The sequence below is a fragment of the Cervus canadensis genome, chromosome 28, assembly GCF_019320065.1.
Source record: "Cervus canadensis isolate Bull #8, Minnesota chromosome 28, ASM1932006v1, whole genome shotgun sequence".
Lineage (NCBI taxonomy): Eukaryota > Metazoa > Chordata > Mammalia > Artiodactyla > Cervidae > Cervus > Cervus canadensis.
Window position 1 is genome coordinate 22,197,104 of NC_057413.1, and position 15,032 is coordinate 22,212,135.

Consider the following 15,032-nt stretch of genomic DNA (forward strand, 5'->3'; position numbering starts at 1 on the left):
AGGCCTCTTCTGGTGAGCGGATAAAGGGGGCGTGGCAGCGCCTGTTTGGGGGATTTACATTCCCCAAGTTGAGCTTGTGGGAATATTTAGAAGAGGAATTCGCATCAGTGAATCCGTCTACTGTTCAAACACTCCGTTCTCAACCTGGTTATTTGCCTTTAAGCATCTTGACACCATTCTCTTCTACCATTCTCTCTCAGGCTCTCTTTATCTTTACCCCTTGGTGAAGGTTCCCTACTTCTCCCACTCCTCTTGTTTACCCCTTAAAAAGGACCTCGTCCACTATTTTCATAGCAGAGATCCGTTTTTTAATGACTACCAAGTCCCACTTGGAAGCAAAACCCAGAACTTCTTTTAAAATAAAAATTTGAGCTCGGCCTGAGTTAAGTGAAGACTGGAGTTATGATTTGTATTCTTAAATTCACAGAAACACAGGGAGGCATCCAACTCAGTCCAGATTGTCTTTTTACCTAGATGATCTCTTCAGAAACTGTGGTTTGGGAATCACACTCTGCATACACTTTGTTCGCTGTCTAAAATGGCAAATATTTCATGCAAAAGATTGTTTCCCCCGATCTTAAAATGTGTATATAGACACTACCGTCATCTTGGTTCTCTATAGTTAAGTTGACCTGCTCAGTTAGCAGACTTGGAATGTGACAGGAAAGCTAAGGCAGAGCTTAGGGATGATGTTTTCCTGATGCTGGGGTCAACGAATAAAATGGAGAAATTAAACAGAACCAAGTTAGGTCATTTGATCCAAGTAGAATTTTAGTAATGTGATTTTAGGGGATAAGGACTGGCATGGTGCTCTGTCATAAAATATGCTTCCTTCAGTTCAGTCGCTCAGTTGTGTCCAACTCTGTGACCCCATGGACTGCACACACCAGGCTTCCCTGTCCTTCACCAGCTCCCGGAGCTTGCTCAAACTCATGTCCATCAACTCCGTGATGCTATCCAACCATCTCATTCTCTTTCATCCCCTTCTCCTCCCACCTTCAATCATTCCCAGCATCAGGGTCTTTTCCAAGGAGTCAGTTCTTTGCATCAGGTGGCCAAAGTATTGGAGTTTCAGCTTCAGCATCAGTCCCTTCCAATGAATATTCAGGACTGATTTCCTTTAGGATTAACTGGTTTGATTTCCTTGCAGTCCAAGGGACTCTATGCTTCCTTAGAAACTGGCAAATAGGAGAGAGTATTACAAATGAATGGTCACAGATATGGTGAAAATATCACAATGGATAAGGTAAGTATTATAGATTATCTGTAAGCAAATATGTCTCAGCCCCACACCTGTCTGGGCTTCCCTTGTGGTTCAGCTGGTAAAGAATCCACTGGAAATGCGAGAGACCTGGGTTCAATCCCTGGGTTGGGAAGATCCCCTGGAGAAGGGAAAGGCTACCCACTTCAGTATTCTGGCCTGGAGAATTCCATGGACTGTAAAGTCCATGGGGTCGCAAAGAGTCGGACAGGACTGAGCAACTTTCACTTTCACCACACCAGTCCTATACCCTGAACTGTAGTGCATCAGAAAGGCTACAAATTCCATTTCCCAGACTCCCAATGCTGATGGGCAGAATTGGAGAACAGAAGGGAGGAAATGGTTCAAAGTTTTAACACTTTAGTTAACACCTGAAAGTATAGTTATTTTCTAACAGCCTGGAAATTATGCAGTGTTTTAGCTGTTTAAGAATTCACTGAGGCTAAAGGAATAATCACATGATTTATTACTTTTATACAAATAAGTTACATTAGGATTGCTCAGATTTTTTTTCTAAACCCTCAAAAATTTGAAGTAGCTTAGAAATTGGAATAAAAACAGGAATTTGGAAAGTTGTGCATAGGATTTTGGATGACAACTCAATTCCTAATAAACAAAATACATGGAACAGGCAAGAATATATCATAATGTTCAGTCATTAATTGGGAAAAGAGACCAGGAATGCTTGCTGTGCTCAAATTCCAAGGTCTCAGTTGATGCAGTAAACAGAAAGGAATTGCTAATGCCATAGATAAAGTGAGAAATGTGAGTAGATGCAGAAATAAAAGGATATTTCTACAAATAATATGCTAACAAAAAAGTTCACAGGAAAATAATCATCCCCAAGTATTTCTGTAGTAGCAACTCCATTTGAAACATTCAAAATAGGTACCACATCTACAGAGCTAACTGAAAAAAGGTTTCCTCATTTGAATCCATCAGATCCAATTTTAACTATCACAAGGAATAACAAAAGACAGACTTAAAAGTGTGTTTAGAGAAATGTAGGTAAATTAAGTTTACTGAGTGGTTAAAGTTCTCATTATGAATAACTGAGATGCAACCACACAGATGACTTGGTACATCATTACAAGATAAGATCAACACTGTTATATACTAGTGTTAGGACACTTTTTTTTTAAGATAGTAAGATAGCCTTTACCATTAAACAATTGTCATTCCAATATATAGAGGTTTCAGCTAACAGAGCATTTAATCTCCATTTCTCTATCAATGTTATTGTTTTCAGATTATTTACCAGCACTTCTTTTTTGTAGGACAGATCCTCACAATTCTGTGAGGTAAGCTGGCACTCTATTTGTTTTTTCCTTTAAAGAAGGCAGAGAAACCGAATCTTTTGTAGGATTACACACATATTTACCAAAATTAAGACCATGTCTAGGGGACTTCACTGGTGGTCCAGTGGCTAAGATGCCAAGCTCCTGATGCAGGGGGCCCAGCTTTAATCCCTGGTCAGGGAACAAGATCCCACATGCCACAACTAAGACTTGGTCCAGCCAAGTAAATCAATTTAAAAAATAAGAACACATCTAGGAGGGCTATTCATCAAAAATCTTTTTTCATTGTAACTACTCATTTTACCCAAGTTAAAAAAAATAGTTATAATTAGTTACTTATTCATGAAATTGAAGGAAAAATAAAATGGTAGATTTCAGCATTGCTTCAGTTGGAGAAGTAAAGTAGAATGGTCAGCTGACACTAAAATTCCTAGAAACAATTTTTAAAAACATGAAAAGTGATATTTTATTCCACTTTATATACTGATTATATCTTAACTAAGTAGCTTCTTTTACTGGGTCTAATTTTCATCTGAAAATAATTTTTTGACCATCCTTTTAAATAGGCTAGAGTTAAAACCCATTTTATAATTCACTTACATATAAACACACATCTGTTATATATGAAAGTGGGGTGTCTAAAAGCCTATCAGAAAAATAATTTTTTAATCTGAAATCATACAATAGTGCCAGACAGCTTCCTAAATATTTTTATCATAAAAATGTCAGTGTTACTGAATAAAATTTCAACCCCTTGCTCTGGCACTGAAGGCCCTTACAATGGACTACTACTTCAAACTTGCCTTAGTTACTAAATCTGATAAGTCCTTTAGTCTCTGCAGCTAATGTATCACCCTGTGGATGTAATAAAAATAGCACACAGCAGAGGTAACATTTCTCTCCTCTGAACTTTCACAGTATTCAGTTCATCATTCACAAGTCACCGGTCAGGATATTGCCTTATTTAAAAAACGTTTTTTTTTTTTTTTTGGCTGTACTGCATGGCATGCAGGATCTTAAGTCCCTGATCAGGGATTGAACCCATGCACCTAGCAGTGGAAGTATGGAGTCCCAACTCTGGCACTGTCTTATTTTTATGTGCAAGTCTTATCAATGTTATTATACTGAAAGTCTAAGCCCAAGTATGTTTGCATGTGTGTATCTATGCTTTATCCCCTTCATTGTCAGGCACAGGAGGCACTGAAAAGTATTTTCTACAATTCTCCCCTCCTCCATGGAGAAGATTTTTAGTTTCAGAAGGAGCAGAAAGAGTGAAGGAGGCACAGTGGTCCTTTGTTAATCTCAATAGATAATACTTATTGAGTAAGTGTATAATACTTTCTGGTTTGTAAAAGGCTCTCATGTATATCTCTTCACATGACGTAAGAAACAAATACCAAAGAAAAATGAACAGTATTTAAGATCAGGGCTATTAACAAACATTTAGGAAAAATAAAGGTAAGGAGAGATGAGGAAATGGTAAGCTTTATGGAGGTACCCAAAATACAGTTAATATAAAAGGAAAATTTTACAGGCTAGAAAAGTCTAACTGGAGAAAGTCTGCAGGTTCTTAGAAAACTGGTTTTAAATTATACTCCATGTGGATGGAGGCAGGAGGGGGGATCAGGATGGGGAACACATGTAAATCCATGGCTGATTCACGTCAATATATGGCAAAAACCACTACAATATTGTAAAGTAATTAACCTCCAACTAATAAAAATAAATGAAAAAATAAAAAATAAATTATACTCCAATGAGGGAATAATGAAGGCAATGAAAGACCCAAGGGAAGTGATACTGGGAGAGGCCTACAGTTTGCAAAGTCCCTAGTCAGCCTGGGGTTCTTCAGAGCAGGAATCCAGCAAGGGACTGGAGAACAGAAAACGTTCTGCTGGTGACTGAACAAAACTGGTCCAGGATTTCATCAAAGCAGAATCCATTCTTGGCATAACCTGGTAAAGCTGGAAGCTGGGGAGAGGGCACTCGCACCTATGAAGATGGTATTGGTCTTTAAAGAACTTCACAGAAGATGATCTGAGTGAAAACAGGAGATACCAAGAAATTCTTATTGACAGTCTTGACTTCACAGGTTGATACTTTGGAAGTTGTGGGATCATTTCTGTCAGATCCCAGGGCTCCCAATGTGTTTCCAAAAAGATACATTTTCTCCTACCACCCATATTCAGGTCTCTATCATTGTTGGCTGCCTCTGACCCAGTCTTCCTCTCCCCAACCACAGGGAAGTTTTGAAAACATGAATGACACTTGTTATAAATATCTGGTGTGAATCCTCTAGCCTGGAAGAAGTTTAAGCCTAGCTGGCATAAGCCTTGATGCACTGTGGGCTGTAAGTTGGGAGAGAGGGATATCAATGGTGTCTTGGCACTTGGTTAGGTCCAAGATAACCAAAAAGTGAGAAACAAGCTGTTGAGCATCATAGGCTATATATCAAGATACATAACCATTTTGATCTGACTTGATCAATTGTTTTTTATTTACCTGAATATGAAAGGTTTTCCCTAAAGAATAGCACAATTAATATGAACTAATGTCGTTAATGCTGACTACAGACTGGAGTTGTATGGATGCAAGTCTCACAATGTCTTAATGATAAAGAAGCTGTTTAAGGCACTCTTACTATAACTCCTATGCTGATGAAGAAATATGGATTCCTCTACCCCAACTCTCAGATGGTAAAGAATCTGCCTCCAATACAGGAGACCCAGGTTTGATCCCTTGGTTGGGAAGATCCCCTGGAGAAGGGAATGGCAACCCACTCCAGTATTCTTGCCTGGAGAATCCCATGGGCAGTGGAGCCTGGCAGGCTACAGTCCATAGTGTCGCAAAGAGTCAGACATGACTGAGCAACACACACACACACACACACACACACTACCCCAACTCTGACAATCTTATGTACTTGGCAATAAATATACTCGATTGACCCAGAATCTAGACCCTCAGAGAATTAGACAAGCACAAGTGGCCTTAAAAAGTCATCAGGAATCCAGACATTAGATTTTCAGAGCTATTAAGGTTGTTTCACTGGTTTCACTGGTATATTTAATAAATGTTTATAGCACCTGTATACAAGGCACAGTGGGGTGGGGATAAGACATCACTGATCCAACCAACAGGTGAGGGATTCGTTAGAGGCAAAATGAACAGAAACACCAGCCCCCCAAATCAGAAAGTCATCCACCCAGAAGACATCATAAAATGCTGGCTGAGAGAGATTAATTAGACAGCCTGGAAGCCCGTTTAAGTCTAAAAGGTGAAAACTATTTCAGGTCCAACCTCTTCCAGACAATGCTCTCATAGCTTCCTATCAACCAAGTTTTGTTTTGTTTTGTTTTGTTTTCAATCACCTTCTAGGTTGTATAAGATAATTCATCTCAACCAGACTCTATTTTCTAACAAACACCTGATGATATGTGGTGGGAAATAAAGCTCAGCTCACAGTTTTCTAGTCAGCAAGGGTTCCAGGGTGACTTCAGTTCAATGAGGAAGGAACATCAACTCTGGCATGTAAGCCATGGGTCACGGAGATAGAATTTTTTTCCCAACGTGGCTTCTCTGATGTTGAATAAGGTATGAAGTTCGGGTGAAGCCTTTTCCACATGTATCACACTGAAAGGGCTTCTCACCCGTGTGGATTTTTTGATGCTCAATAAGGCTTCTATTCCTAGTGAAACTTCTCTCACACTCATTACATTTATAAGACACAGGAGCCTCAACATTTTCCCACTGGCTTTCCTTCCTCCCCTGACTCTCCCAGGTCTGTCCAGGGTCAGGATTCTGAAGGTTTTTATTGCCATGGATCCTCTGATGTCTCAGAAGATGTGAATTCCGCCTAAAGGCTTTACCACACATGTTGCACTGGTAGGGCTTCTCCCCGGTATGGATTTTGTGATGTTCTAGGAGGCTGCAGCTCTGGCTAAATGTTTTCCCACAGTCATCACACTCGTAGGGCTTCTCCCCAGTGTGAGTTCTCTGGTGTTTGATAAGGTTTGAACTGTGACTGAAGACCTTGCCACATTCTTCACATTCATATGGCTTCTCACCAGTGTGAACTCTCTGATGAATGACGAGAGCAGAACTTCCGATGAAGGTCTTGCCACAGTCCTCACATTCATAGGGTTTCTCCCCAGTGTGGATTCTCCTGTGCTTAGTCAGGCCTGAACTCTGAGCAAAAGTCTTTCCACATTCATGGCAATAGTGCCGCCTGTTTCCTGCGGCACTTTTCTGCTTTCTTTGTAACTGGCCCTCCTGTTCACCAGCTTCTGCACATGCAGGAATCTGGCCAGTGGCTTCCCCCAGGTGGCGTGGTATCTGCCCAGGCTCCTGTGTTGGATGATCCTCATCTGGAGGCAGCTCTCTGATCTTCGGTTGCACCACACCACCTGAAGAACAACCGGCCAGCAACTGTCAGTTATGTCCTGCCACAGAGGAAAGCTTTGTGATGAGTCCCAGGGAGGCAAGAATTACACAGATCTGTATATGGCAAGGATGAGGATGTAAGTATTAGAATACAGGTGGAAATAAAGGGGGAGAACGGGCATGCTGGGGAGGAGGGAGTCCTGAGAATGAGAACGGGGCTCTTGTAAGAAGGGTACAACCTGGGAAAGGAGAGATTGGAGGGAAGGTGGTGAGAAATACTGAAGACTGTGCTGGGGATACATGCAAAGGCTTTAAATTCTGAGAAAGTAAGGCAGGGTCGTGTGCTTGGGATTAGATACTAAAAGGGCTGAGCAGAGGGTGACAGTAAATGAGGCAAAGAAAAGAATTTCTGAAATGTTCTGTGAGAAATAGGGAAAGCAGGAACTCAGAATTCAATGACCACTGAAAGGTGCGGTCATTTCTGGCTGGAACTCAGGCAGAAGCAGGGTCCACCAAATAAAACCGGCATCAGTGCTGGGAGATCTGAGTTGGAGCCCCCACTCTGCTGCCAATGAGCTGTGTGAACTCAGACAAGCCAGGCAATCTTGTGCGTCTCTGCACCGCATCCTCATCTTTAAGGCCAGGCTCTGCAGTCAGCCTCTAGATCACTTCTAAGCTCTCGCCCTATGGTTCCACGGCCCATTTCCTGAAGAGACCCCTCAGCTCTCTTCTCCTGTCAGGGCTAGCAACAGGAAGGGAAAGGGAAGAAATCAGCATTTACTGAGCATATCCTGTGAGCTAGATCTAAACTAGAGGCTGTACCTACTTGATCCCACCTAAAATGACCAGACACTGGCAGGACAGATAAAAAAGCAAGGCTCATGGCCTTCTCTAGCGGTTCAGTGGCTACGGCTCCGTGCTCCCAATGCTGGGGGCCTGGGTTGAGTCTCTGGTCAGGGAACTAGATCCCACAAGCCCTAAGAGTTCTCATGCTGCAACTAAAGACTTCACATACTGCAACTAAGGATCCCACATGCCACAACAAAGACTAGGCACAGCCAAATATTAATAAATAAATACATAATTTTTTTTAAAAAAGCAAGGCTCATTGGAAAAGACCCTGATGCTGGGAGGGATTGGGGGCAGGAGGAGAAGGGGATGACAGAGGATGAGATGGCTGGATGGCATCACTGACTCGATGGACATGAGTTTGAGTAAACTCCGGGAGTTCATGATGGACAGGGAGGCCTGGCGTGCTGCGATTCATAGGGTCGCAAAGAGTTGGACACGACTGAGCAACTGAACTGAACTGAACTGAAGGCTCAGAAGGATTAATAAACTAGTCACATAGCCAGTTAGTAGTTGGGATTCAGATGTGGTGGTTCTAATGCCAAACATAATTCAAACAGCTTCTAATAGCCTAGTAGATGCTAATATACAAAGGAAGCCAGGAAATGTTAGAAGAAATCAATGCCCATCAATCTTACCCAAGGAGGTCAGGCTGCCACAGTTCTCCTGCCTTTTATCTCCATACAAGTTCACCTGAGATGAATCCAGCTGTGTCCATCCAGGGGAGACAGTCAGGGCCACATCTTCCATTTTAAATGGCCCCTAAAACAATATGTAATCCTCCTTAGTTCCACTCACCCAAAATCACTCCCTAAGCAGTCATACTGAGTACAAGTCAGTCAGACAAAGACAAACATCATATGATGTCGCTTATATGTGGAATCTTTAAAAAGGGTACAGATGAACTTATCAGAAATAGAATTACAGATGCAGAAAACAAACAATTACCAGGGGATAAGAGGTAAGAAAGGATAAATTGGAAGATTGGGATTGACATATACATACTACTATATATAAAATAGATAACTAGTAAGGACCTACTTTATAGCATAGGGAACTCTACTCAATACTCTGTAATGGCTTACATGGGAAAAGAATCTAAAAAGAGTGGAGAGGGATGTCCTTGATGGTCCAGTGGTTGAGACTCCACACTTCCACTGCAGGTTTGATCCCAGGTCAGGGAACTAAGGTCCCATATGCTGTGTGGTGCAGCCAAAATATAAATTAATTTTTAAAAAAGAGTGGATATATGTATATGTATAACTGATTCACTTTGCTGTATACCTGAAACTAACATATTATAAATCAACTATGCTCCAGTAAAAATTAAAAAAAAACCAACTGGGTACATGTAATGAAGGAACATTCGCTTTACATGGGCTGTTTATAAAAAAACAAGTATGGTGCACTTATGCCTACTTAACCCTGTCTCTAATAATATCTTCATCAAAAAAATAACCATAAAGGAAAGAAATACACACATTACAATAAGTACTTTCACATAAATATCTAAAAATCCAGAAAGTGAAAGGTTTGGAAAGTAAGGACCAATGCAGTGAAAGGAGTGGAACCATATCCAAACTTTTCAAAATATATGTGATGTGCTTTGGCAAACCAGGGATGGGGGCTTATTTATAGCAATGATTTTAAAATACAATGAAATCTAGGTCTGAGGTGCAGGAAAATAGATTCCACAGAGCCTCAAATACTGAGGTCTTCAAGCAGGACATGAAAGACTGGGTAAGAAATTAAAATTCTGGTTAAGCAAATCCTGTTCAATATCTTGGGCTAAAAGCATACATCTTATGTGTTCCTTTAAGTCCCTACGGGACAGAGCATGATTTTTATATCCCTCACTAGCAGCACAGTTTTTGATACTTAAAAAAAAAAAAAACCAAATTACCATCACAACAAAATCTTCAGTTTGTATTTGCTAAATTTCCCTTGAAGAAAATCTTGTTGATGAAAGAGTTGACCAAACAGATGGGGTAGGAAGAACCGAGAAGCACAGACATTCCCTCAGCTAGGAGTGAAACAGAAAAATCCTCTTAAGTGAACACCAAAATAATGACATGGCAATCTTGGAATAGATGAGAAAACTCAAACTCCAGATGCATATAGGATGAGGGTAGAGGAGGAATGGGGAGAAACAGATCTACTGGGGAGCCCATCAGTAGTGAAGGGTGCTGGGTGCAGGGGGAGGGAGAGGGGCTCCAGCTCACCTGGGACCCTGGGGCGAACCTGGTCGCTACCACGTTGGCATCTTCTCTGCAGCGCCCCCCAGGGGCAAGCCTTGGAACCTGGAGAACTGAGAAGGAAAGCACTCTGGATGAGACCTACTCTGGCATTCAGCCTTCCTGCCCCATGGAATCCAAGTTCAAAAACTGCATAGATAAATTGCTACAAAGAAGTTTATACAGCATGTATGCCTTTCCAAAATTCCTGATCCTGGCCAGCACAAATCCTTAGACCTAGAGATGTGGTGTGCTCCACAGAGGCACAAAATTGATGGGCAGATCCTTGGTAAGAAATGGAAGCAGCATAAAGACAAAACAAAGCATTCCATCTAAAGAGTCTTTCATCTTGAACATTCTGGAAAGAGTGGAAAAGAGGATATTTGTTCTTGCTAAAATTTATTTAAAAGCTTAGAGTGCTTTTTTCTTTAGTTCTATTATAAAAGACTAAGAAGAGTCAGATTAGCCTGAGCCCAGAAAGAAGGAAACAGGAATCTGCTTATATAGAACTTGCTCAGATTCAAGAGAAGTAAAGGGAACTTCAGGTTTTCCTATAAAAGGTGAACTTGGCAGGAGGCAGAAAATAAGTTAGGTTAGGCTAGGACCTCTGTTGAGAAATAAAGATTTCATGTTGGCTGGCATATCCCAGTGTTGTTTGTCTTGGAAATCTGCCCAAATATTCACAGCACATGGGGAACACTCAGGAAAATATAGCAGTTTCCTACTGAGTGATTTTTCACCCCGTTCTAGTGACAGGTTTTGAAGATTTACACTCTTTGATTTGCACAAGTCCTACAATTCTGGAATATTCTGACAGGCTTTATGCATTCTGTCTTATGTTCCTCTTAGCACTCACCAATATCTGAAAGTGTATTATTAATTTATTTGCTATTCTCCTTACTAGAATGTAAGCTCCACTGGAGGAAGAAATCTATGCTATGGACCATGTTATTCCTGATACCCACAACACTAACACTGGCTACCATATAGGGAGCCTCCAGAAATATATGTTGAATGAATGGAGATAACTGTGTTGCTAAAAAAAAAAATCAACTCCTTCCAAACACCAATTTTAATAAAGTCTTATTTATCATGCCCAGGTTTGGTTAGGAAAGCTTTCCACTATTGTTTGAAATTTCCCTGCTAGTCTCAGTCTCAAAGAGAAGTAGATCTGTGATGGGCATATAAAGCACCTACCCACAGATCTGTCCTTTGGGGGATCCTGAAATGAAACTGGGTGAAGTCTGTAGAATTCATACTGCCCAGAAGATAATACTCACCTCTGTCTGGACTGGATCCCAGAGATTCACGCTTGAGCAGAGCCTTCACTGGCTGCAATTGGATATTTTGTGGCCTCTGAATGGGTGTCAACACTGCCATCTTGCAACAGAGCAGTTCTTGCCCCTGGCCACCACCTGGGACCTAAAAGTCATTCATTTATTTATTCAGACACTTCTATCACATACTCTATGTGCTAGTACTTTCTATTTCCCAGTACTTTCTATTTCCTTTCTATTCATTATTTCTAAGAGCTTTATGAATATTAACTTAATGCAGATAGCAACAACCTTAGCTAGGTACTTTTATTATCTGCATTCTTGTAATGGTGAAACTGAGGCACAGTGTTAAAGCAACTTGCCCGAGGTCACCCAGCTTAGGCAGAATGACTCCAGAGCCCACGTTCTTCAGCATTACTCTGTGCTCCCTCATTATTTATATTTGTGATTTTGTGAAAACTCTTTGGGAACTGGTGCTAAGTTCTCAGAGAATACTAATATGTTTTCTTATCCTAAAAAAGAGGATAAGAATTTCTAGCTTACAGGGCTTTGCAAACTAGCAAATAAGGTCCCAGTGTGTGAAATCACCTAACACAGGGCCTAGTGATGGTATGTCCTCATTAAATGCAGGTTTCCATCCAGACATTTGTAATTAATGGGTTTTCAAGCCAGTCACAATCATTAGCTCGTGTACATCTTAGAATTTCCCACAACAACTATGAAAAATGAAAAGCCTGAAGCTGAAATTTGAAGTGATTCTTCTCTTATTACAAGGCTAAGAGGCACTAATGCCAACTCAAGAATCATGGTCTCTGGGTCACCAATTAGAAGCCTTTGGTCTGGTTATGTACATGCTGAAAGGAACACACAAGGATACAAGATAATACAAAGGGACCTTAGTCTTATACAATATTCAGGAAGATGGAAATAAATATGAACCCAGGGGTTTCTAACTTGTGGTCCACAGATTCCCTCCTAAGTATTCCATGAATATGAATAGGAAAAATTATTTTTACTAGACTGTAAGCAAAATTCATTATTTCCTTCAATCATGAGTGGAAGCAGCAAACCAAGGTGTTTCAGACAGTACAAAAGACTCTGTCACCAACTGAAACTGCAGGTGTTTTCACATTACAACCAGGTAAATGTTATCAAAAATATTCACCACCACTTTGAAACTGCACTAGAGTTATTAGGCCTGTCCCTAGATCTCACTATTTAGTGCATTAATTTTTAAAAGCGCATATATAACTTTACCATACATTTACTACTTTGCTAACTGTATTTCAATATAACTGAGTTGCTTTTAATCCTTTATATTTTACTTCAGGTATTTAATAAGTACTATTATGTGAAGGAGTCCAGAGACTTCACCTTACTGTCAAAGAGGCTTATAGTACAAAAAGAGATGGAGAATTTCTGGATCTTAAAGAAAAGCCCCTCACTCTGATCTTGAGATTTCAGGAAGAAGCCGACCACAGCTTGCAGACACTAAACCTGTTCTACCTGCGGCATCGGCCCATCCGGCTGCCTCTCCAGATACTCCAAGAGCGCCACCACCTCCTCCCCGCTCTCCGGATGCTGCTCCCGCACCCAGCTCTGCAGGTCCGTCGGCAGGATGGTCAGGAACTGCTCCAGCACCAACAGCTCCAGCATCTGCTCCTTGCTGTGCGTCTCAGGCCGCAGCCACAGTCGGCAGAGCTCCCGAAGTCGGCTCAGTGCCTCGCGGGGCCCCTCAGCCTCCGGGTAGCGGAAGCCTCGGAAGCGCTGGCGGGAGTGCTCGGGGCTTGGAGCCGGGCTGCCTGGGGCGTGCGCCTCTGCAGCCAAGACCGAGGCGTCCTCTTTTTCCACCTTCACGGTCAGGATCCCCGTCCGGTCCTCTGAAGACTGGGCGTCCAAAGCTGCGCTTTCCTTTGATTCCCTAGCCATCGTGGACCAAGGCAGTACTTGAGTCTCACTCTACCTGGGAGCTATATGTCCTCGGAAAATTCTTGAAAGGTGGGAAATCACTATAGGACCGTAAAACTGCAGCGGTCCCCTTCCGCGAGTCCAGGGGCGAGGACACCCTGGGGAGCAGCTTCACAGGTTGTCCCTGCAGTCGGCGCCTCTGCAGCGTCCTCCTCTGCACCCCACCCTGAATCCCACAGTAAGTATCCCCAAAGATGTCTTGGTGCAATGAACAGCCTCCAGATGCTGGAGAAAAATTGAGACTGTGGGGCACAGGAAGCCCAAGTGGGAATCAATACCACTTCCCGGGCCCTCTAGGAAGAGCCTCTCGGTGGTTGTCCCCGAGTTAACCCATTAGCAACCATGCCCTTACCTCCAAAAGAAGCAGTTAGGTGAAGGAGAAAGAAAGGATGACAGGCTCTGAATCATAAGAAATAAGACTAGATCTTTCGATCTTGTAAGGATGCTGTTGTGGCCTATACCATGCTCTGATGTAAGCCTGACTAAAGAGCTGGCATAAAACTGTCACTCAAGTTCAGGAAAAAGCAGGGTTTTCTCAGAGCTCCAGGTAGGAGGACATTCCCTTTCCCTCAGAAACATCAAAGAAGCAGGACACATCACCAAGCACTTGCTCGAAGAAGCGGTGGCTGCCCCTGGCTGTTGCCCCACTCCAGTGACCATTCTCTTTTCTCCCCTTCAATGCTAAACTATTAAACTTGAAAGGAAGCCCTCCTATCTCTGATTCTAGTCCTCAATTTCCATTCATCCATAACACACTGTAGGTGGCAAACTGCCAGCAAAGCCATTGAGATGGCTCCTGCAAAAGTAACTATAGTTTCCACCCCCCTCCTCACCCCTGCACATACCAGTTTCCCTTTCTATTTTCCATGGCTTCTTCTCAGGCAACCAGGCTTTCAGGCTTCCCACTTCCAGAAACTCTCTAGTCCTGTTATCTCCTTTCTTTGCTCTTGTTTCTTCCTAGCCCTCATTTACCATCTACCATAATAGTTAGATCTGCAGATTTTCAAGCAAGTTACCTGAGTAATCCTGGCTTTACCACGTACTAACTGGGTGACCTTGGTAAATTACTTCAACTTTCTGTGCCTGACTTTCCCAATCTATAAATGGGGATAGTAACAGTAGTTAGTGATGGAAGAACATTTCACCTATTGAGGTATGGGGAAGTTAGTCTTACAAGATGTACATCTTACTTACAAGATAAGATGTACATCTGCTTTAACCATTTAAAAAAAATGCATTCACCTTATTGTTCACAATGTCCGCTTTGAAGATAGAGATAAATGCCTCCCACCTCCTATGAGGCCAATGTTATTTGTTCTGACAAGATATGAAACTGTGGTTTAGGCACAGTTGGAACTGGGCGGGGGCAGGGGATGCATTGTGGATATGGTTTCAGACACATTCCTGCATCACTGATAACTTGAATTTTCTGAACTGTATCAAACTCAAGGATACTACCAGCCATTCTCAAAACAATATCTGCTAATAGCTGCCAGCTGTAACCTTATGGTGTCAAGGTCTCTCCTTGCAACTATGCAACCATGAGCCAGATTCCTCGTGTCAGAAAAGCAGTTACAAACATGAAAAAGAGAAAGGCCAAAATGATCCTGTGGTGTTGGATTGGAATCTAAGGTATCAACATGAACTCAAGTCCCAAAACCTATAGTTACTTATAGAAATATATATAAATGTACACAAGTCAGTGTATAAGTGTATATAGACAGTATTTGATAAATGGCACTGCAATGTTTTGAGATAAATG

The 15,032-nt window shown here is 41.8% G+C and overlaps 1 protein-coding gene across 2 annotated transcripts; it reads right to left on the reverse strand.

Moving 5' to 3' along the window:
- Positions 1-5,615: 5,615 nt before the first annotated feature.
- LOC122429848 (zinc finger protein with KRAB and SCAN domains 4-like) lies at positions 5,616-13,980 on the reverse strand. 2 transcript variants are annotated; one of them, XM_043450509.1, is made up of 5 exons: positions 12,896-13,980; positions 11,306-11,447; positions 10,014-10,099; positions 8,430-8,553; positions 5,616-6,965 (listed from the first exon to the last, which is right to left on the reverse strand). In XM_043450509.1, exons 1-5 carry the CDS (start codon positions 13,229-13,231, stop codon positions 6,103-6,105), a joined length of 1,551 nt encoding a protein of 516 aa, XP_043306444.1. In that variant the 5' UTR covers positions 13,232-13,980; the 3' UTR covers positions 5,616-6,102. The 2 variants fall into 2 exon arrangements, with proteins under 2 accessions (XP_043306444.1, XP_043306443.1); XM_043450508.1 differs by having other exon boundaries at positions 12,809-13,978.
- Between the last annotated feature and the right edge of the window lie 1,052 nt (positions 13,981-15,032).

Excerpts from the sequence above, each read along its gene's own strand:
- LOC122429848 (XM_043450508.1), bottom strand. The coding sequence starts at position 13,231 with ATGGCTAGGGAATCAAAGGAAAGCGCAGCTTTGGACGCCCAGTCTTCA. Across the intron at positions 8,554-10,013 it reads GGTTCGCCCCAGGGTCCCAG|GGGCCATTTAAAATGGAAGA; the intron begins GTGAGCTGGAGC and ends ATATTGTTTTAG. Across the intron at positions 6,966-8,429 it reads TGGCAGCCTGACCTCCTTGG|GTGGTGTGGTGCAACCGAAG; the intron begins GTAAGATTGATG and ends GTTGTTCTTCAG.